The following is a 23,370-nucleotide window of genomic DNA, read 5'->3' on the forward strand; positions in this document are numbered from 1 at the left end:
ACAAGGTAACAAATTTCACACAAGAAGAAACAGATAACTTGAATCATCCTACATTGTTAAGGAAATTGAATTCTGAGTAAAATATCACTCAACAAGAAAAACTCTAGCAAAAGGTGAATCTCATTGGTAAATTCTACCAACATTTAAGAAATAAATACCATTTTCACAAAATCTCTTTCAGAAAACAGAAAAGGAAAACATATATTCCAGTTTATTTTGGGGGCCCAGAATTGCCATTTACCAAAAGCAGGCAAAGACATTACAAGAAATAAAAATAGTTAAATACAATTTATAAGGATAACCATAAACCTCAACAAGAAAATAGCAAATTGAATCCAGGAATATATAAAAAGGAAAATACATCACAACCAAGTGGGCTTTATTTAGATAATATAGCCTTAATTATTTGAAAGTCAATGTAATTAAACACATTAACAAATTACTATGAAGAAAATGTATTTAACAAAATTCAATATCCAGTCAGTTTGGAAATCAGTTTGGCAGTTTCTTATAAAGTAAGTTAAATATAAACTTATTATATGATCCAGCAGTCCAGCTCATCATTCACCCAGGTGAAATGAGAATCTACGTTCCCATAAAAATCTGTACGTAAATGTTTACAGCAACTCTATTCATTGTCACCAAGAACTGGAAACTACCCAAATGATACACAAACTGTGGTATATTCATACAATAGAATACTATTTAGTATCAAAACCCAACAAACTATTGATATTTATGATATTATGGATGAATCTTAAATGCACTATGTAGAGTGAAAGAAGTCAGGCTTAAATGGCTACATATTGTATGACTCCAATTAAATGACAACATGAACCAGGCATGTTTCATGCTTACAGAAATGAAACAGTGCTCCCTCAGTATGGGGGCGGGTGGAGGAGGATTGACTATAAAGGGGCTAGTGTGAAGAAGTATTTTGACATAATGGAACAGTGCTATATGTTAATTGTAGCGGTGTTCACACAACTCGATATATTTGTCAAAACTTACAGAAATGTGAAGCAAAAAAGAATGTCTTCTACTGTATGTAAATTAAAAACAAATTTAAAAAATTTAGAGAATAACTAAAAAATAAACAAATTTAGAAAACCCAGAACATTTTTGGAAGCTTAATTTATTGTTAAAACTATATAGTTCTCTTCACATTCTTGTTAGTTTTCAATAAAATCTATATTCTTTTCCCTTCACATGCCTTAAGTTGCCTCTCTTCTGACCCAATATATAATTGATATTGATGAAGTATGGAATAATAAGATGAAAGTTTTTTTTTTTTTAATTCAGAATTTAAGGCATTATTTCATTGTTTTCCTAGCAATGAATCTTGCTATTTATAGTCTGATAATATCATCCAAATTCCTAGTGCTGTATGTACATGATCTGCCTTTTTTTCCTGGAAGCTTTTTTATTTATTTATTTGTTTATTGAAGGATAATTGCTTTACAGAATTTTGCTGTTTTCTGTCAAACCTCAACATGAATCAGCCATAGATGTACATATATCCCCTCCCTTTCGAACATCCCTCCCATCTCCCTCCCCATCTCACCCCTCTAGGTTGATACAGAGCCCCTGCTTGAGTTTCCTAAGCCATTCATCAAATTCCCATGGCTATCTATTTTACACATGGTAATATAAGTTTCCATCTTACTCTTTCCATACATCTTACCCTCTCCTCCCCTCTCCCCATGTCCATAAGTCTATTCTCTATGTCTGTTTCTCTATTGCTGCCCTGTATATAGATTCTTCAGCACCATTTTTCTAGATTCCATATAAATACATTAGAATATAATATTTATTGCTTATAATTATAATATAATTAGAATATAATATTATCTTTCTCTGACTTACATCACTCTGTATAATAGGCTCTAGGTTCATCCACCTCATTAGAATGGGTACAAATGCATTCCTTTTACAGCTGAGTAATATTCCATTTTCCATGGGCTCCAAAAATCACTGCAGATGGTGATTGCAGCCATGAAATTAAAAGACGCTTACTCCTTGGAAGGAAAGTTATGACCAACCTAGATAGCATATTGAAAAGCAGAGACATTACTTTGCCAACAAAGGTCCATCTAGTCAAGGCTATGGTTTTTCCAGTGGTCATGTATGGATGTGAGAGTTGGACTGTGAAGAAAGCTGAGCGCCAAAGAATTGATGCTTTTGAACTGTGGTGTTAGAGAAGACTCTTGAGAGTCCCTTGGACTGCAAGGAGAGCCAACCAGTCCATTCTAAAGGAGATCAGTCCTGGGATTTCTTTGGAAGGAATGATGCTATAGCTGAAACTCCAGTACTTTGGCCACCTCATGCAAAGAGTTGACTCATTGGAAAAGACTCTGATGCTAGGAGGGATTGGGGGCAGGAGGAGAAGGGGACGACAGAGGATGAGATGGCTGGATGGCATCACCAACTTGATGGACGTTGAGTTTGAGTGAACTCCGGGAGTTGGTGATGGACAGGGAGGCCTGGCGTGCTGTGATTCATGGGGTCGCAAAGAGTCGGACACAACTGAGCGACTGAACTGAACTGAATATTCCATTGTGTATATGTACCACAACTTCTTTAACCATTCATCTGTCGATGGACATTTAGGTTGCTACTATATTCTCGCTATTGTAAAGAGTGCGGTAGTGAACAATGGGATACATGTGTCTTTTTCAATTTTTGTTTCCTCAGAGTGTATGCCTAGGAGTGGGATTGCTGCATCATATGGTGGTTTTATTCCCAGTTTTTTAAGGACTCTCTGTACCGTCTTCCATAGTGGCTGTATCAATTTACATCCCACCAACAGCGCAAGAGCATTCCCCTTTCTCCACACCTTCTCCAGAAGGTGTGTAGACTTTTTGATTATGGCAATTCTGATTGTTGTGAGGAGATACTTAATTGTAATTTTGATTTGCATTTCTCTAATAATGGGCGATGTTGAGCATCTTTTCATGTGTTTGTTAGCCATCTGTATATCTTCCTTGGAGAAATGTCTGTTTAGGTCTTTTTCCCACTTTTTGATTGGGTTGTTTGTTTTTCTGGTATTGAGTTGTATGAGCTGCTTGTATATTTTGGAAATAAATCCTTTGTCAGTTGTTTCTTTGCTATTATTTTCACCCATTCTGAGGATTGTATTTTCACCTTGCTTATAGTTTCCTTTGCTGTGCAAAAGCTTTTAACTTTAATCAGTTCCCACTTGTTTATGTTTGTTTTTATTTCCATTACTCTAGAAGGTGGGTCATAGAGGATCTTGCTTTGATTTATGTCATTGAGTGTTCTGCCTATGTTTTCCTCTAAGAGTTTCATAGTTTCTGGTCTTACATTTAGGTCTTTAATCCATTTTGAGTTTATCTTTGTGTATGGTGTTAGGAAGTGTTCTAATTTCATTCTTTTACATGTAGCTGTCCAGTTTTCCCAGCACCATTTATTGAAGAGGCTTCTTTGTCCCATTTCATATTCTTGCCTCCTTTGTCAAAAATAAGGTACCCATAGGTGCATGGGTTTATTTCTGGGCTTTCTATCTTGTTCCATTGGTCTATATTTCTGTTTTTGTGCCAGTACCATACTGTCTTGATGACTGTAGCTTTGTAGTATAATCTGAAATCAGAAAGGTTGATTCCTCCAGCTCCATTCTTCTTTCTCAAGACTGCTTTGGCTACTTTGGGTCTTTTGTGTTTCTATATGAATTGTGAAAGTTTTTGTTCTAGTCTGTGAAAAAAGCCATTGGTAATTTGATAGGGATCTCATTTAATCTGTAGATTGCATTTGATAGTATAGTCATTTTCACAATATTGATTGTTCCTACCCAGGAACATGGAATATCTCTCCATCTGTTTATGTCATCTTTGATTTCTTTCATAGTCTTTTATAATTTTCTGTGTACAGATCTTTTGTCTCCTTAGGTAAGTTTATTCCTAGACATATAATTCTTTTTGTTGCAATGGTGAATGGGATTGATTCCTTAATTTCGCTTTCTGAATTTTCATTGTTAGTATATAGAAATGCAAGTGATTTCTGTGTATTGATTTTGTATCCTGCAACTTTACTAAGTTCACTGATTAGCTCTAGTAATTTTCTGATACTATCTTTAGGGTTTTTTATGTACAGTATCATGCCATCTGCAAACAGTGAGAGCTTTACTTCTTCTTTTCTGCTCTGGATTCCTTTTATTTCTTTTTCTTCTCTGATTGCTGTAGCTAGGATTTCCAGAACTATGTTGAATAATAGTGGTAAAAGTGGATACCCTTGTCTTGTTCCTGATCTTAGGGAGAATGCATTCAGTTTTTCACCATTGAGAATGTTTGCTATAGGCTTATCATATATGGCCTTTAACTATGTTGAGGTAGGTTCCTTTATGCCCATTTTTTGAAGAGTTTTAACATAAATGGATGCTGAATTTTGTCAAAGGCTTTCTCTGCATCTATTGAGATAATCATATGGTTTTCATCTTTCAATTTGTTAATATGGTGTATCACACTGATTGATTTGTGTATATTGATGAATCCTTGCATTCCTGGAATAAACCCAACTTGATCATGGTGTATAAGCTTTTTGATGTGTTGCTGAATTCTGCTTGCTAAAATTTTGTTGAAGATTTTGCATCTATGTTCGTCAGTGATATTGGCCTGTAGTTTTCTTTTTTTGTGCTGTCTTTGGTTTTGGTATGAGGGTGATGGTGGCCTCGTAGAATGAGTTTGGGAGTGTTCCTTCCTCTGCAATTTTTTGAAAGAGTTTTAGAAGGATAGGCATTAGCTCTTATTTAAATGTTTGACAGAATTCTCCTTTGAAGCCATCTGGTCCTGGGCTTTTGTATTTTGGGAGATGTTTGATCACAGCTTCATTTCAGTGCTTGTAATTGTGTTGTCCATAATTTCTATTCCTTCCTGGTTCAGTCTTGGAAGATTGAACTTTTCTAAGAATCTGTCCATTTCTTCCACGTTATCCAGTTTATTGCCATACAGTCACTCATACTAGTCATAATCCTTTGTATTTCTGCACTGTCTGTTGTAGCCTCTCCTTTTCACTTGTAATTTTGTTGTGATTCTTCTCTCTCTTTTTCTTGATGAGTCTGGCTAAAGGTTTGCCCATTTTGTTTATCTTCTTAATAAACCAGTTTTTAGTTTTATTAATCTTTACTATTGTTTCTTTCATTTCGTTTTCATTTATTTCTGCTTGGATCTTTATGATTTCTTTCCTTCTAATAACTCTGGTTTTTTTTGTTGTTGTTGTTCTTATTTCGATTGTTTTAAGTGTAAAGTTAGGTTGTCTATTTGATGTTTTTCTTGTTTCTTGAAGTAGGATTGTATTGCTATAAAATTCCCTCTTAGAACTGCTTTTGCTTCATCCCATACGTTTTGAGCTGTCGTTTTTCATTGGCATTTGTTTCTAGAAATTTTTTTATTTCCATTGTGAGCTCTTCAGTAACTTGTTGGTTATTTAGAAATGTGTTGTTTAATCTCCATGTGTTTGTGTTCCATACAGTTTTTTCTTGTAATTGATATCTAGTCTCATATTGTTGTGTTTGGAGAAGATGCTTGATATGATTTTAATTTTATTAAATTTACTGAGGTTTGATTTGTGATCCAAGATGTGGTTTATCCTGGAGAATGTTTCATGTACACTGGAAAAGAAGGTGTATTCTGCATTTGGATGTCACGTCTTGAAGATATCAATGAGATCCATCTCATCTAATGTATCATTTAAGACTTGTGTTTCCTTATTAATTTTCTGTTTTGATGATCTGTCCATTGGTGTGAGTGGGGTGTTAAAGTCTCCTACTATGACTGTTACTGTCAATTTCTCCTTTTATGTCTGTTAGTGTTTGTCTTATGTTTCTCCTTGGGTTTATCTTGTATGGGACTCTGTGTCTCTTGAACTTGATTGACTATTTCCTTTTCCATGTTGGGGAAATTTTCAACTATAATCTCTTCAAAAATTTTCTCATACCCTTTCTTTTTCTCTTCTTCTGGGACCCCTATAATTCGAATGTTGGTGCATTTGGTATTGTCCCAGAGGTCTCTGAGACTATCCTCAATTCTTTTCATTCTTTTGACTTCATTCTGCTTTTCAGAAGTTATTTCTACCATTTAACTTCCAGCTCACTGATTCTTTCTTCTGCTTCAGATATTCTGCTGTTGACTTCTTCTAGAGCATTTTTAATTTTTCAGTAATTGTGTTGTTTGTCTCTGTATGTTTATTCTTTAATTCTTGTAGGTCTTTGTTAATTGATTCTTGCATTTTCTCCATTTGTTTTCAAGGTTTTTGATCATCTTTACTATCATTATTCTGAATTCTTTTTCAGGTAGTTTGCCTATTTCCTCTTCATTTATTTGGACTTCTGTGTTTCTAGTTTATTTCTTCATTTGTGTAATATCTCACTGCCTTTTCATTAATTTTTTTTAACTTATTGTATTTGAGTTCTCCTTTTCCAAGACTTCGTGGTTGAATTCTTTCTTCCTTTTGGTTTCTGCCCTCCTAAGGCTGGTCTAGTGGTTTGTGTAAGCTTCATATAGGCTGAGATTTGTGCTGAGTTTTTGTTGTTGTTGTTGCTTGCTTGTTTGTTTCTTCTTCCTCTGATGGGTAAGGCTGGGTGAGGAGGTAATCCTGTCTGCTGATGATTGGCTTTGTATTTTGTTTTGTTTGTTGTTGACATGAGGCTTCCTGCACAGATTGCTACTGGTTGTTGGGTGATGTCTTGTATTCAGGTGGTTTTCCTTGGTGTGAGTTCTCACTATCTGATAATTCCTAGGGTTAGTTTTCTGGTAGTCTAGGGTCTTGGAGTCAGTGCTCCCACTCCAAAGACTCAGAGCTTGATCTCTGGTCAGGAATGAAGATTCCACAAATGGTTCGTTATAGCATTAAGTGAGATTAAAACAAATACCCCAAAATGAGGAACCAAAAATGAGGAACCAAAGATGAACCCCAGCCAAATGGCAGTCACAAAATCAGGCAAATAATAATTAAAATATTGGAATAAACACATATACATATACACTCATGACCAAAGTCACAGTCTAACAAAAATAAAGTACCTTAGATTGACCCAGTGAACAAAGGAAATCAAAAATTATATATACCAGTTAAGAACAAAACTAACTAAAGCACAAACTGGAAAACAAAACTAAATCAATGTGCTAAATGGGGAATAAAGCAATGAAAACAAAACTAACAAATATGTTGAGAGGAAAGGAAAGAAAAACAAATATGCAAAGTTAAATAGAGGTAGATGAGGAAGATTTACACACTTTAAAGATTAACTGCAAGGGAAAAGAACAGAAGGAAAAGCAAACAAAGGAATATATGTAGAAAAAATACAATAGGTTTAAAGAAATTAAAAATTATAAAAAGGAGAAAAGAAAAAAGAAGAAAAAAGGGGGGAAAAAAAAGGAAAACTCTACAGAACTGCAAAAGCCCAACGTAGAGGCAGAGGTTTATAACAACAATGAAAAGTGTGACTGAATATACACATACACATATATACCTGTACACAAAATCAAAACAGTTAGACAAAAATAAGGTACAATAGATTGACCCAGGAAATGAAGGAAACCAAAAATTATATCTAACAGTTAAGAACAAAACTAACTAAAGCACAAACTGGAAAACAAATCTAAAGCAAGGTGCCAATTGGGGAAATAAAGCAATGAAAATAAAATTAACAACTATGTTGCGAGAAATGGAAAGAAAGAAAAGAAAGAATAGTATACAGAGTTAAATAGATATAGATAAAGAACATTTATATACATTAAAAAGTAACTGCAAGGGGGAAAGAACAGTAGGAAAAGCAAAGTAATAAATGTAGAAAAAATAATAGGTCTAAATAATCAAGAAAAGAGAAAAGAAAAAGAAAAAAGGAAAACTCCACAGAACTGCAAAAGAGCAATGTAAAGGAAAAGGTTTATAACAACAATTAAAAAATGTGACTGAGAAAAAAAGAAAGCTCCAAAGCTTAGATTTCATAAAAATCTAATTCAATAAAATCAACAACTACAACACAGGGGGAGAAAAAAGAAAGAAAAGAATCCATAGAACAAGTCAAAACATAAGAATAATAAATGCTTTTCTGGAGTCACTGCTGTCAGAGTTCTCTCCCTCACTGGGAGTCACAGTCAACCTAACCTCCCTAGGATGCCCTCCAACACTGTGGTGATCTCTGGGCCTGCTGTGGGGGGGCAGCTCAGATTCTAACCTGATCCTTCTCCTGTGTGTTCTTTCTGTGGGAGCTCTCAATGTCCTTTTATATATTACACAGACACAGAGCCCTCCTTGTTGATCACGTGGATTTAATCTGCAGCTTGTATAGCTGGTGGGAAGGTTTTGGGTCTTCTTAGCCACACTGCCCCTGGATTTCAATTGTGGATTTATTTCCACCTCTGCATGTGGGTCATCCACTGGGATTTGCTCCTGAGGCTGCCCTGGAGGACTTGGGTTTGCCCCTGTGAGAGCCAGTTGTGGAGATGGTGCAGCTGCTTGAGTTGCAGAGGTTCTGGCAGCACCAGGTACTCAGGAAGGTTGGCGGATAGGGCACAGGAAATACAGTGCTCTAGAAGGGCATGGCAATCAGTATTGGCAAATATGCTACAGTATTCTTACTGAGAACCCCCTTGACAGAGAAGCCTGGCAGGCCACTGTCCATAGGGTCGCAAATCATGGGAAATAGATGGGGAAACAGTGGAAACAGTGTCAGACTTTATTTTGGGGGGCTCCAAAATCACTGCAGATGGTGATTGCAGCCATGAAATTAAAAGACGCTTACTCCTTGGAAGGAAAGTTATGACCAACCTAGACAGCATATTCAAAAGCAGAGACATTACTTTGCCAACAAAGGTTTATCTAGTCAAGGCTATGGTTTTTCCAGTAGTCTGGATGTGAGAGTTGGACTGTGAAGAAAGCTGAGCGCTGATGAATTGATGCTTTTGAACCGTGGTGTTGGAGAAGACTTGAGAGTCCCTTGGACTGCAAGGAGATCCAACCAGTCCATTCTAAAGGAGATCAGTCCTGGGTGTTCTTCGGAAGGAATGATGCTAAAGTTAAAACTCCAGTACTTTGGCCACCTCATGCAAAGAGTTGACTCATTGGAAAAGACCCTGATGCTGGGAGGGATTGGGGGCAGGAGGAGAAGGGAATGACAGAGGATGAGATGGCTGGATGACATCACCGACTCGATGGATGTGAGTTTGAGTGAACTCCAGGAGTTGGTGATGGACAGGGAGGCCTGGTGTGCTGCAATTCATGGGGTCACAAAGAGTTGGACATGACTGAGTGACTGAACTGAACTGAAAGTGAGCCTGCACACACAGACACAAGACATTTTTGGCCTGTGGCAGCTCTGCCCCAGTGAAAGTTGAGCGTGAAGGTAGCACAGCTGCTTGGCTTTTAGGGATCCTGGCAATGCTAAGTGTGCAGGGATATGGACTGCCTCCACCACAGGAGTTATGGCCCTATCAGTCTTTTCTTGAGCCTCTTGTAGCTGGCGTTCAGAAGGCCTCTTTGGCCAGTCTTTCTCTATAGCTCCTCCCATCAGGCACTTAGAAGACTCCCTTTCCTGGAGTCCTTCTCTGTTGTTCACCACTTCAGTCACATAGAGGGGCCCCCCTGGCTGGGGTCCTATTCTGTGGATCTGCATGTCAGGCACTTAAAAGGGCAACTTGAATGGGGTCCTACTCTGTAGTTCGGTGCATCAGGCGTTTGATGGGCCAGCCTCTCTATTGCTCAGCCGCCAATGCTGGCATGTGGGGAAAGAGAGGCTATGGTGATGGCTCCACCCCATTGCATGACTCAGCAGTATCTTGACTTGTTTCCATGGCTGCTTGGCTTTCCTCCACAGGCATTTCCACCACAATCTCCTCCCTCACATCCTCTCTACCTGTGTCTCCGCAGTCAACAGCAGCCCTTGCCCTGGGGTTGCTCCACAATCCCTAAACTTCAGCTCCCAGCCGCTGCGCCTTCTAGTGGACCTGCATCCCTGTCCGGGGAATGTATGGCTGCACAAGGACTGTCTGATTCTCATTCCATTTAGGCTGCCATAGATCACCTGTTTCACTCTCAGCCTTAAATGCTCCTCCTCTGACTCAGACAATTGCCCCAATGTGGGGATCGGACTCCTGTTTCAGTTCCCCCACCCACTGAGGGCAGGTCCAGTCCTACTAACACTCCCGTTTTCCCCCCTAGTTCCTCCATCTTACCGAGTTTTGGGTGGTTCTGTATTTTCTTTTCTGCTGGTCAGGTATTCCTGTCTACTCTCAGCTGGTGTTCTGCATGCACTTCTGTGTTTGAAGGTGTATTCCTGATGTATCGTGGGGAGAGATGTACTCCACATCCACCTACTCCTCTGCCATCTTGTTCTCTCCCTGGAAGCTTTTTGAATGCAATTTTTTAACGTGGTATTTTGAAATTTCCAGATGATATCCCCTTATATGGTTATGATTCAGTCATTTTCCTGGCATCTATAACACCTTGGAATCTACTTACTGGTATCTTGATTTGGGAATCTTTTCTTGTCATCTTTATTTTCTTCACTTTTTTTCCTGTTCTCTCTTTCTGAACTCTTATTATCCAAATCGTTGATTTCTTGGATTTTAAGATTTTTCTTAATTTCTTTTTTAGTAACATATTTGATTTTTATTTCACTTTCAGAGACTTTAAACTTTCTTCTAAAGTCTTAATTCAGTTAATTAAAAATTAAAACTTTTAATTTCCATGAGATATCCCTCCCCAAAGTCCTGCTTTACTTTGATTTTTTCCAAGTAGGATTTTTTTTTTTTAGTGCTGTTTTATAGATAGAGGATGTCTTTTTATCCCTCTGAGGTTGTTATGTATTTTTTTCCTCATCCTGCATTTTCTCTATGTCTGTCGAATTATTTCTGTTTTAATTTTGTTTCTTTTAACCTTTGAGATAATAAAGGTGACAAGAAGATTTATATATGAGTGGGGCTTGTTGATTGATGAAATTCCCTACTGTGTGACCAGTTGGCAAGTTATCTTTTCTATTAGGGGATCCTGATCTGCTAGTTTATGGAAGTATTTTATCTGGAGTCACTCAGACTTTTTCAGAGAAGAATGCCCTTCTGTATGGAAACATTTATGACTGGATATTTGTTTGTAAAACCAGAGCTGGGGAAAGCAGCTGAGGTGCCATCATTCTAATTGTAGTCTACACTTTATCATGATTTTTACCTTTTCCCTTCATCCCAGATTTCCACTGTGCCTGAAAGTGAAAATGAAGTCGCTCAGTCTTGTCTGACTCTTTGTGACCCCATGGACTGTAGCCTACAACGCTCCTCCGTCCATGGGATTTTCCAGGCAAGAGTACTGGCGTGGGTTGCCATTTCCTTCTCCATTGCGCCTAGTAGCCCTAATTCCTAAATACCTCTGTTCAGTTTCTTGAGAATAAAAAAAACTTCTGATCTCCTGTTGGTGGAATATGCCACAAGGAGAAATAGAAATCAACATTTTGATGAATAATATAGAGGTAGGGGACCTTGAATTCTGTAGTGGCTAATTTTGTGTTGACCGGGCCACAAAGTTGATGACATCTGGTTAAAAGTGATTTCTAGGTGTGTCTGCAGGGTTGTTTTTGATGAGGTAAGCATTTGAATCTGTGGCTCAGTAAAGCAGATGGCTCTTCACAGTGTAGTTGGGCTCTACCCTCAACCCTCCAATCAGTTGAGGGGCTGAGTAGAAGAAAAAGTTGAAGGAAGGGACAATTCCTCCTCTCTGATTGATTACTTGATCTAATCAATCTTCTCTCACTCTCGGATTTGGACCAAGATTTATACCATTAGCTCCTTTAATTCTCAAAACTTTGGACATGAACTGGGACTAGACCCCAAGGTTTCTTGAGTTTTCACATTTGGTTTTGCTTCCCTGGAGAACCCTGAATAATTATAGGTCTCAACCACTCTTTTTTTTTTTTTTAAGACTTTAAGCTAATCCCACGATTTCAGCTTTGAACTTTATCCCATCTTGCCCTTATTCACAATCCTGAAAGTCTGTTAGGTGCTCAGACACTGAGGTTCTCTGCAGAGCAAATCAGTTTGTTTTGTATCATCATCTCCCTCTGCCAACTACCACCTTGGCAAGTGCCTCTCCCAAGGCAACTGTTGCTTTCATAATTGTGTTAAAAATCTATCTTCTCTTGTTCTCATCTGCTTTGTCATTTTTCTTGCTCTTTTAAAAAAATAAATACGCCGTTTTAATTGTTTTTGGCACCAATTTAATATATTTGGGGAGAAGCAATCTTTAAACCCAACTAAAAATATTTTTTCTGTTATCATCCACAAGAATCTTCTTACAGATATCTTAGAAACAGAGTCTCAAATGGATATTTGCTCAATTTCTGAAAACCCTTACATATTTTTAGCCACATATAAACATGTAATCTAAGACATATTCCCTATGCCATTCACCTAGGCTTGAGTCATGGGGATGCTAACAGACAAGACATTTGACAACATCCACCTACTTACTTATACTTCTTCCTGGAGTTCTTTAGAATGAACTCAAATGTCACATCTTTCATGATGTCTTCACTGATAATTATGGGCAGAGCTGAGGTCTTTTTTTTTTTAATGCACTTCTTTCACGTTATAAACTTTTATTACAGTGAATTTCACTCTGTTCTATAAATGTTTGTTTAGGGTAACGTTTCCCACAGTTGACTGGAACTGTGAAAATTTAGAGCCCTTTCTTACACTACTTTGTATTACCTTTGTCTCTTATATTATTACACCCACAAGTATGTTTGCTGAAAAAATAAATAAAGGTCTCTGGTGTCCCTTAAAGTTGACCATTTTCCCCTGGAAAGGTAGGCAATCATGTAGATAGATGACGAAAATCTGTTGAGGGAATTATCAATTAATTAACATATCCCACATGAGCTGTAGGAGGGCATGGCAACCCACTCCAGTATTCTTGCTTGGAGAATTCCATGGAGAAAGGAGCCTGGAGGGCTACAGTCCATAGGATCACAGAGTAGGACACCAATGAAATGACTTATCATGCATGCACCCCACATTAGACAGATATCATCATGTGTTTGATAGAAGATATACTCAAGAAGAAAGGACTATCTTTGCCCTGAACATCTAAGAATTCAATTATTTGGGTTTTTCTAATTATTTCAATCACTAGTTCTCCAAATCGGTATAGGTTATTTTTGAAATGATTTTAAAAAGACCGATAATTTTCAATGTGTCATAAAGGAATCCTTCAGAATTGAAATATTTTATAACGTTGATTGTTTCAGTCAGTGTGCATGTGTGTATATGGGATGTAATTGTCTGTGTGCGAGTGTGTGTGTAGATGAAAAGCAATTCGTTTGGTTAGGGCAAAAATATGATGTGGGAATACTCAGATTTCTTTCTCTGCCCTTGACTTGACACAGAGAGGTGAAAATTTCATATTACTTTTGACTTGGAAATCTTGATATTACATCGTTTTTCTCTTAAATTGCTAATTTTGAATTGAAAGAGGATCACTTTCAAACCGTGGTCATTGCTCAGCAACAAAAGAGTACACAAAAATAAAGGGATTCCATAAAGAATCTGATACAATTGTAAAGGTTATCCAATAATTTATCTCCCCTAATTATTTTACAGCTATTTCTAGCTTTAGGAAAATCTGATATACCTAAGTCTAATTTTTTTTCAAAGAGATTAAGTTAGGAGGTAGTCATTCTAATTAAAATTGTATTATTTGTCTCACAAAAGAATTTACTGAAGGACAACTTTTCCATGCACTCCAACATTTTTCACAGATTACTAAGTAAAAGGAAGTGAAGCTGGACAATCAGAAAAATCAAAGCTTAAATGTTAGGGGATGTGTCCACTGAGGATCAATACCTAATAATATAAAAAATTTGATTTACACACATATTTATAGTAATCTACTAAATGAGATTGTCATGGCAGGAATGATAGCTTTGATTTTTATTTTAATTGCTTATGGTCAGTTCTTTAGATTACTTGATAAAGAATTGGTACCTTGAAGCGATGCCATGAATTGTGGGAGTCGGTATATCACTTGGAGTATCTTCCACAGTCGTGATTTGGGTTCTGTTGCTTTTTACACAGGCATATTTTGTGCAGACTTCAACCTGCAAATGTTAGTTTAGAAAACAATAATTGCAACTACTTTCAAAATACAGACCGCTGATGGACTGAAACCCACCCACTCTCATTTCACAGGTGTTTCCTGTAGTTCTCTATGGCATCTTGGGGTTTACTAAGTCTTAGTTTTTTATGTTGAGTCCAATGGAACAAACTCAAAATAGAGTCTGGAAACGAGCTTGGGATAATTGACATAGTGATTCAAATGGTAATGTTTAGCTTCTAGTTCCAACTATTCAGAAACAGACAGACATATCCATCTCTTTGGAGCACAACTAAGGAAGAAGGGAAGATACTTAGTTGACAGTTGGCAAGCATAATATGTTATCACTGCATACTACTCTCTGGATCTATAACCAGGTAGGGTAATGATGATATTTTCCGGAAGCCTTGACACTTGACAACAAATAGCCTCAATGCTAATCTCTAATGGAAGAAAAATGAGGTCTAGGGAAGACTTCCAATATGGCTGAGCTATTTTATATCCATTTGTTCCAGCTGCAATTGTATTTCTACCTTAATCACAGCAGAAACTCATCACTCACCCTTTAATTCTGCCACCTAATCTGAATAAAAACCAAGAAGGGTGGAATAACTAAAGATTAGAAATTGAGTTCATCAAGCATTAGTAACACAAAAAACATTTTCAACAAGAGCAGGGGAGAGACAGATGAACATGTAAGAGATTGCTTGTGGACCATCCATAAAGTGACACCCTTCTGCTCTCCATTAAAGGTTAAACCAAAGAGGAACTGCACTTTTATCAATGATGATTTACTTTCTGTATCTAATACATAAATGGAGGATATTACATGCTGATGAATCTTAAACACTAATACTGAACTTTAAAGCAAAGCAGTTCTCTGAATTTCCATGGGCATTTGAGGAAAGACAAATGTGGTATTTGTTGTATATAGTAATGTTGTTTCGTTTCATGGGGCACCTAATTGGGAGTTGAGGTATATTTTTATAATGCTGTTGAGTGATTTATTTATGCTATATAGTATTCTGAGCTAACATTAAATCATGTCCAGTAAATTCCAAATAACTTACAAGTAGATGAATATACTTGCTGTAATAGTATTAATGACAATAAAACCACACATATTGGGAAATATCTGACTATATGATGCATAGTGAGGTAACTCAAAATCAGCTCAAATGAACTTCTTATGTGCCAAATAGGATGGGTACTTGAACAAATAATTTAATGAATCCTCACAATTCTGTTTTCAGAAGTTTGCAAGTAGAGGGATCAGAGAAGGAATATGATCAAGCTGATAAGATATGAAATTATTTGATTCAGGCTTTACTGTACCCTAATTGTTTTATTATCTAAATAATAAGAACATCTTTAAGTTATAAACTACTTGCTGTTGCTGCTAAGTAACTTCAGTCGTGTCCAACTCTGTGGGACCCCATAGACGGCAGGCCATCAGGCTCCCCTATCCCTGGGATTCTCCAAGCAAGAACACTGGGTTGTCATTTCCTTCTCCAACGCATGAAAGTGAAAAGTGAAAGGGAAGTCACTCAGTCGTGTCCGACTCCTTGCGACCCCATGGACTGCAGCCTACCAGGCTCCTCCGTCCATGGGACTTTCCAGGCAAGAGTACTGGAGAGGGGTGCCATCGCCTTCTCCGATAAACTACTTAGGTCTAGTCAAATGATTCTTTAGAAAGCTTTTACTCTGATTTTAGATAAATGGGTCAATATTTTTTCACTTTGTTACTAATGTAATATTCCAAGTCTCCATCTTTGGGGCATATTTCTGGTGTTACAGCTATGTTGTATAACATGGAGATGAAACACAAATATAAAGGTTTACATATTAATACTAAAGAGAAAAAATTTAAGAAAAATTTGAATGAGCAGTCCCTTTAGAAAGGTCTATGCAGATTGATTCATTAAAAAAAACAGATGTTGTGGTGCATCTACATGTCTGCTTTAAAATCAATGGCTATTTTATAGAGGGGGTTAGTAAAGAGACGGAGAAGGCAATGGCACCCCACTCCAGTACTCTTGCCTGGAAAATCCATGGACAGAGGAGCCTGGTAGGCTGCAGTCCATGGGGTCGCTAAGAGTTGGGAACGACTGAGCGACTTCACTTTCACTTTTCACTTTCATGCATTGGAGAAGGAAATGGCAACCCACTCCAGTGTTCTTGCCTGGAGAATCCCAGGGACGGGGAAGCCTGGTGGGCTGCCGTCTCTGGGGTCGCACAGAGTTGGACACGACTGAAGCGACTTAGCAGCAGCAGCAGCAGTAAAGAGAATCTTAGTTTTAAAGTATTAGGCCTATCAGTTAAGTGCACATTTTAAATGGAGACCAATTATCTTTGATATAAATAAAAATCTTTGAAATTTGATAAAAATCAAATTTCCAGTAATAACTATTTTAAGTACAGTATTTAAGGACTTGGAGGAGAGTCACAAAAATATACTTACAGTTATTAAGAATAAGAATATCTTAGTCACCAATCACAAAATTTAAGTACTAGATTCTAATTTGGTTTTTTGTCTCCTCATCTGTTTCCCTGTATCAGATCAAAATACACTCTCTTCAGGCCATTAGTGGGCTTCCCTGATAGCTCAGTTGGTAAAGAATCTGCCCGCAATGCAGGAGACCCCAGTTCAGTTCCTGGGTTGGGAAGATCCTCTGGAGAAGGGAAAGGCTACCCACTCCAGTATTCTAGCCTAGAGAGTTCCATGGACTACATAATCCATGGGGTCGCAAAGAGTCAGACACAACTGAGCAACTTTCACTTCTCTTCACTTCAGGCCATTAGCAACTCACACAAACAGATCTGAGTGAAGCCTGTCAGAGTGGAACGTGCCTGGAATGCTTACACATCCACTCCTGCTTCATGGTCAGAAGGCTGGCGCTGGATATGCATGCACAGAATCCAGTGATCTCAGCATAACCACCCACCCCCGACCCCAGCCCACCTATGTATACCCCCGCCCCGGATGTATTCTGAGTCCTGATAAAGCAAATGAATGGGGACTCAGCTGGCTTTCTCCACCAGGGCTCCAAAGAGGAAAATACAGCAAATCTTTCATAACCTTCTATGTTAATTTATCCATTAAGCTGCATTTCTAAGTATTTTGAATGTGATTTTTATTTTATAATGTGATCAATGATCTATACCTACACAGATTCCCCCTGCGTCATCAAGAGAAACAGCAGTTCACTGACCCATGCTAAGATACACTCAGGTGGGTAGATGGAAATCATGGAGTGTACTAAAAAATAAGCAATGTACCTTTCTTCTTTTACTAAATATCTTTATATGTCATTTTCTTAGGATGCCAAGCCTAGTAGTGGGAGAGGTTAATGCATTACTTGTAACTAGATGATTACAAATGTTTCACTTTCAAATGTGGGGGAAACAGGGGGTGGGGAAATGTTCACTTAATGAACAGAGCCAGTGAAAAGTTTTCTATGGTCAAATAAAAATTTCATGCTTAATATCTTCTGAAAATTATTTACAAAGTTATAAATTTTGGGCTTCCCCAACAGCTCAGTTGGTAAAGAATCTGCCTGCAATGCGGGAGACCCCAGTTCAATCCCTGGGTTGGGAAGATCCCCTGGAGAAGGGATAGGCTACCCACTTCAGTACTCTGGCCTGGAGAATTCCATGGACTGTAAAGTCCATGGGGTCACAAAGAGTCAGACTAGCACGCATGCGTGCATGCTAAGTTGCTTCAGGGGTGTCCCACTATTTTCGACCCTATGGACTGTATCCCATCAGACTCCTCTGTCCATGAGATTCTCTAGGCAAGAATACTGGAGTGGGTTGCCATGCCATTCTCCAGGGAATCTTCCCAACCCAGGGACTGAACCTGTGTTTCTTATGTCTCCTGCATTGGCGGCCAAGTTTTCTACCATTAGTACCACCTGGGAAGCCCCAGAAGTGCACAGTTTATTCAAAAATCTACTAAATGGCAACCCTTCTCTATAAACTTTGAGCTTCTGAAACATTGTTTTTATCATTAATTTTTGCATTTAGCCTTGCTATCTTTTATATTCTCCTGCTCTAACACGATTCCCAATTTTTTGAGGATAAGTTTCTTGGTGTCCTTTATATTTTCTCTATTTTTAAGATCAGTAGATCTCAAAGAGACCTAGGAGTTCACTCTCAAATGGTCAATGGGCTCTCCAAAACTGCGTGTTAACTTTTGTCATATAAATATATACACACTTTTCTAGAAGAGTGTACACTGACTTCATTAGATCCTCAAAGAGGACCAAATGCAAAAAATTTAAATATAATTGTTTTCATACAGGTGAGGGTCATTGAACATTTGTTGAAGGATGAACATTTTTCGTTCACGCTTGAATGAAATTTTTAAATATTTTTATCTGCCACATATTCATTTATTTTTGTTGTTGCATCCAGAATTACAGAATTCTAGAGGTTAATAGAATGTTTTAAATCATAGAGTTCTTTGCTCTTACAAAAGAGACAATTGACACCAAGAGAGGTTATATAACTTCCCTAAAGCGATTAAATTTAGTAAATGGTGAAACTGGAGTAGAAGGAATGTCTCTCTAATCATAGGCTAACTCTGATTCTGATGTCAGTAAAAGAACCAGGACAAAGGCAAGCTGCTTGGCAAGACTGATTGCAAACACATGAGCTGCTTCATTTTGCCAGTGAAAACACCATCACCATCCTCACCATCACTTTGCATATTACTATTATCTCCTCTCCAATGACTCCTGTGTTTGCCCACAACAATCAATTTCCCTCTTTTCTCTCTTCTTCCCCACCAAATAAATAATCTGTAACCAAGGTGGAAGGCATCCACTAAGAGACATAACCCAGCAAGTTTTATTTAACACACCCATGAGCTTAACCATTGGAAAACAGCATTCTAACCTGGATGTCATAGACAGTGAAGGGAGACAGCTCTCTCAGAATGATAGACCCAGGCACATTTATTCCAGTCTTGTAGAGCTGATTATTTACATAGACGGAATATTCAGTGACAACACCATTTGGGTTTGAAGGAGCTGTCCAGATGACACGTACAGCTGTACTGTTGATGATGACAACCTCTGGAGGAAGCATGCCCTGAGGCTCTAGAATTAAAGGAAGAAACTGAATAAACTCCAGCTGTCTCTGAAAAAGCACTTGTTAAACTAAATGCCGATTAGTATTTAGGTCGAGCAAAGGGTTTGCTGCTTATCTGCTTTCCTCTGATGAAGTTATCACAGTCTGTAGTCCTCTGTAAATTGGCTTATTATACTCTCAGTTAGAAACCATAAGAACTGGTGGTAAAATGCTTTATACCACCATCACAGTGCTAATCTTCAATACTATGTGACCAGTGGGATATGATGATAAATTATTCACCCATCTGCACCACTAACACATATCTATTATTTGTCTCTTTTCCCATCTCTTCACTCCATACCTCCCAGGAAAAAAGAAAAGAAAATTTGCTCCTTAAGCAGAAAATAAAACTCAAACACATCGCGGCTGGTGGAACGTGAAAAATCATTTGATGTTACTAGCTTGTAACTCAAGCAATATGAAGCAATAATGCAATATTGTCATTATGTAAATGATTTTGAATGTTGATTACCATAGGTAATGATGAAATCTAACATTAGGAAAAAAAATCTTGCTTGGCGTTAAATTACACAATTATTCAAGCATGTCAGAAATAACTATGCGAAGACCTATTTTTATCATAAGAGCCCATCCTAACTAGTTGAAAAATTGTCCTTGTGATCCATTCTATTTTATAAACAAAAGGTGTCGACCTTTGGCACCATGAAGGGAAATGGGTTCCACACTTAAAGTGCTCTGCTAATGACCTGGAACACTTGCTTGGGAGGTAATGATATTATAATGTTTATAATGAGACTTTATAAAGCCAAAAAGATTAGAAAGACCATTCCAAACACATTTCAGATTCACAAGTTGCTTCCCTCGCTTCCTCCCCCTTGCTAACTGGCTTAGAAATGAGTCACAGGCAATTTTTCTCAGTGGCTGAACTTCCACCTACCATTTCTGGTGACTCGGGGAGGGCCCTCCCTGTGCTTGGCTGTCGTTGTGAAAAGCATCCTGCTTCTGAAAGCAATTCTTAAAAAAATGTTTCTAAATGTCACCATGTACTGACGTGAATTCAGCGCCCAACTAAGCACACACTGAAAAGAACAGGAACAAACCGGGCTAATACCCAGTGATTGGAGCCTTGCAGCTGTCTCTGTGGGACCACTTATTGATCTGCCACTTGACGACAGCCAGCACTTAAGCATTTTAGCTCCAACCCCCTTCCCTCCAACACCGGAAATTTTATAATGGAAGGATGACTGATCTCAACCTCAGCGAGAATCAATCAATTTCATTCGCGTCTCTGAAGCCGAGTTTCCCTTGAAATCTGGACTCACCCCCATCGCAAGTGGTTGCATGCAGCACTTCACTGTTGATGCTGGCGACTCCGTTGAAAACAGAGATGAAAATCCGATACTCTGTGTTTGGATTTAAGTGGCCAATGACGTGAGAGTGTACATCTGGGAGGATTTTTCGAGATTCATTGGAGGTAGCAGAACTCCAAAAAAGTGTATAATACTCAACATCACCTTGTAGGTCTTGAAAAGCTGTTAACAATAAACATAGAACACTGCAAGTGTAGCCGATATAAAAGGCCCCGGGGGGGGGGGGGGGGGAGACAGAGCATACACTATCATTAGCTATTCCTAGAATGAGAAAAGGGGAAAGCTTACAGAACTTTCCTTGGAAAAGTGCTGTATTTTATTATTATTGTTTTGTTAACAAAGTTGTTTCTATCCATATCTCATAATTAATTGCCTAGAATCTTAAGTTCACAGGAAAATAAACTTTTAAATTGCCTGTAAGTATTTTAATTATGCTACTTATGAGTATTCAACTAATCTTCAAAACTTTGATTAGTACTTGAAAAATGAAATTAAGAGTAAAGTAAAAATATGCAGTACAGGGGAAAAAAAACAAAAACCCTCTCTGTTCATAAGTAATGGTTCTAGAGAAGAAATCTATGCTAATATACACGAGGGCATGTCCTGACACAGATGCTAAAACTTGAGGATTTTTAAAATTGCTAACAAAATCTGCTGATAGATACCTGGAAGATTGCTTAGACAGCTACCCTATTATGTGCACTGTTGATGTACCAGAGTAATGTAGTATGCTCTCCTTAAGGATTCTAGGATGATATCTGAATTTTGATCAAAGTTCTCATCCTTTCCTCCTAGTTCCTGTATCTCTGTGATGTAGACAAGCTCTTTCAAAGTTCAGTCGATTGTTTTCTTTTTCCCTTTTCACACAATTTCTCCATTCTTGCACTAAGTTCTGCTTTTTGTGATCTTCCTACCATGAAGCTCTGAAAAGAAGATATAGAACACCCCATACCCATATTTTCTTAGCTAGGCATGTAATTACTAGCTCTGCTATTACTGCTCTGCTTACATTAACATTGCTTTTGAAGACGTGAAGCAGGATCTATCACCTTGATTTGTATCAGGATTACAAAGGTGGAGTTTTGTATGTGAAAGCTCCTGAAATTGTATGTAAAAGCTTGTGTTAAAATTGTTCCACAAAATTAAGCAAGGATGGGGAGGAAAAGGTGGCATTTCTCTTTATGGTTATTAAAGTACAGTGTCTCAAGTATATGAGATCCTGGGGTATGGCCATGGAAAGGAATATGGTTTGGGGGATTGTATGACTTTAAGAATCATTGTTCATTAAGATCTTGGGGGCCTTGCAAAAAAACTGAATGTTGATTTGATTTTTTGTTTTATTTCCTGAATGCACTACCGCTTTGACCTAATATCCAGCAATAGTTAGAAAGGTCTGGTATATCAGTATAGTTGAAAGAATTTATAGTAAGCAATCTTTAGTAACTACTTTGGAAAACTCTGGGAATTGAGATGTTTCTTTTCTCTGCTGTCACAAATGTCAGCACCTTTAATAATGAGGTCATTATTATGCATTTTCAGGAATCAGCTATTCATATCTCTCAGTGTTTTTCCAAATAATAACATTCCTCAAGTGTAGCAAAGCAACTGGGTTCTGTGAGAGTAAAAGTTTCTTCTATCATTAGAATTATTTTCTGCTGCCCTACAGTACTATTCCTCATTAATTTATGGTAGCAAAGATATAAAAGAAATTGTGCTAGATTTGAAGTTCATCTTGTATTTTAGTTTGCTACATGAGCAGGCTGTTTAGAAATTCAAGTCCTAAAAATATAATATTAAGGAAGTACTTTCAAATTCTACTTAAAAATATAAATGAGTCTTTAATCACAGTTATTAAATGTGCCTGAAATCTCCTCTGTCAAGTTCCAATGAATGAACTGCGTATATACATTGAAAATATTGGGACTAGCACAGTAAGTTCAAGATGAGTGAGGATCGTATATGAATATGTGGATGAAATGCCATTAAATGCTCATTCTTAGTCATGTGCCATATGTCAACTCCTTGAAATAGAACAAAATCTGTTGTCCCAAAGAAGAGAGGAAAAGATGGGATTCAGTTCCACTAGTTATATCTTACTGCATGAGATAGAGGCTCCTCTAACCAGAGGCAGGCAGCATCTCCAGACAATAACGCCAGATTTCTGCACCACTCTGCTTCTCACCAACATCTGCTTCAGCTTGCCACTCTCTCCCTTCATTGACATTACAGTGCAGAGGCCAAAACACAGAAAACTAGTAGAAACACATTAAACAGATTAAATGATCTTCATATTCCCAGTTGTTTTATGAAAAGTTCTGGGAGCGGTACATGCACAGAAGTGTCCTTTTACATGGTTCAAACAAGGGTTTCAAATGTCGTGGGCTCTAAGACAGCAAACCATCTTAGAGACAGAAGATACATCTTCAGTTCTACAGGCCAGCGCAAAATTCAAGGTTGCTGACCTTGAGTCTACTCTGAGTGGAACACTGTTAGAATTGAAATAACTGGAATGAGAAGTGTCCCAGCAAATCCCACCCTCCCTGTGGATTGATAAAAACTGGACCTGAATATATTTCTCCTTTTTAAAAGAGAAAAACATGAGTTACAAGGCTTCTTTACGTAATAGCACAAGTGAAACATTTTCTAGAACCTTAAAAGGAGAATTTGTTTTTCATATACTACTTCTATGTGAATCAGTGGAAGTGTTATAAAACATTTGCATGGTGTTCTTAAAAATAACAAAAGGGGCATGCCTTTGTGAAAAAGTGCTTTAGGAAACAGGTACCTGTAATTATGAAAAACAGGTACC

The 23,370-nt window shown here is 37.8% G+C and overlaps 1 protein-coding gene across 1 annotated transcript in view; it reads right to left on the bottom strand.

Annotated features, from left to right (window-relative positions):
- USH2A (usherin) overlaps positions 1-23,370 on the bottom strand; it is a 938,899-nt gene that overhangs the window by 256,369 nt on the left and 659,160 nt on the right. The window contains exons 44-46 of the mRNA XM_027564435.1: positions 20,514-20,723; positions 18,994-19,196; positions 13,986-14,098 (exon numbers count right to left, since the gene is read on the bottom strand). Coding sequence (XP_027420236.1) covers positions 13,986-14,098; positions 18,994-19,196; positions 20,514-20,723 — 526 coding nt within the window. The remainder of the gene's footprint in view (positions 1-13,985; positions 14,099-18,993; positions 19,197-20,513; positions 20,724-23,370) is intronic.

This window comes from Bos indicus x Bos taurus, chromosome 16, assembly GCF_003369695.1.
Source record: "Bos indicus x Bos taurus breed Angus x Brahman F1 hybrid chromosome 16, Bos_hybrid_MaternalHap_v2.0, whole genome shotgun sequence".
NCBI lineage: Eukaryota > Metazoa > Chordata > Mammalia > Artiodactyla > Bovidae > Bos > Bos indicus x Bos taurus.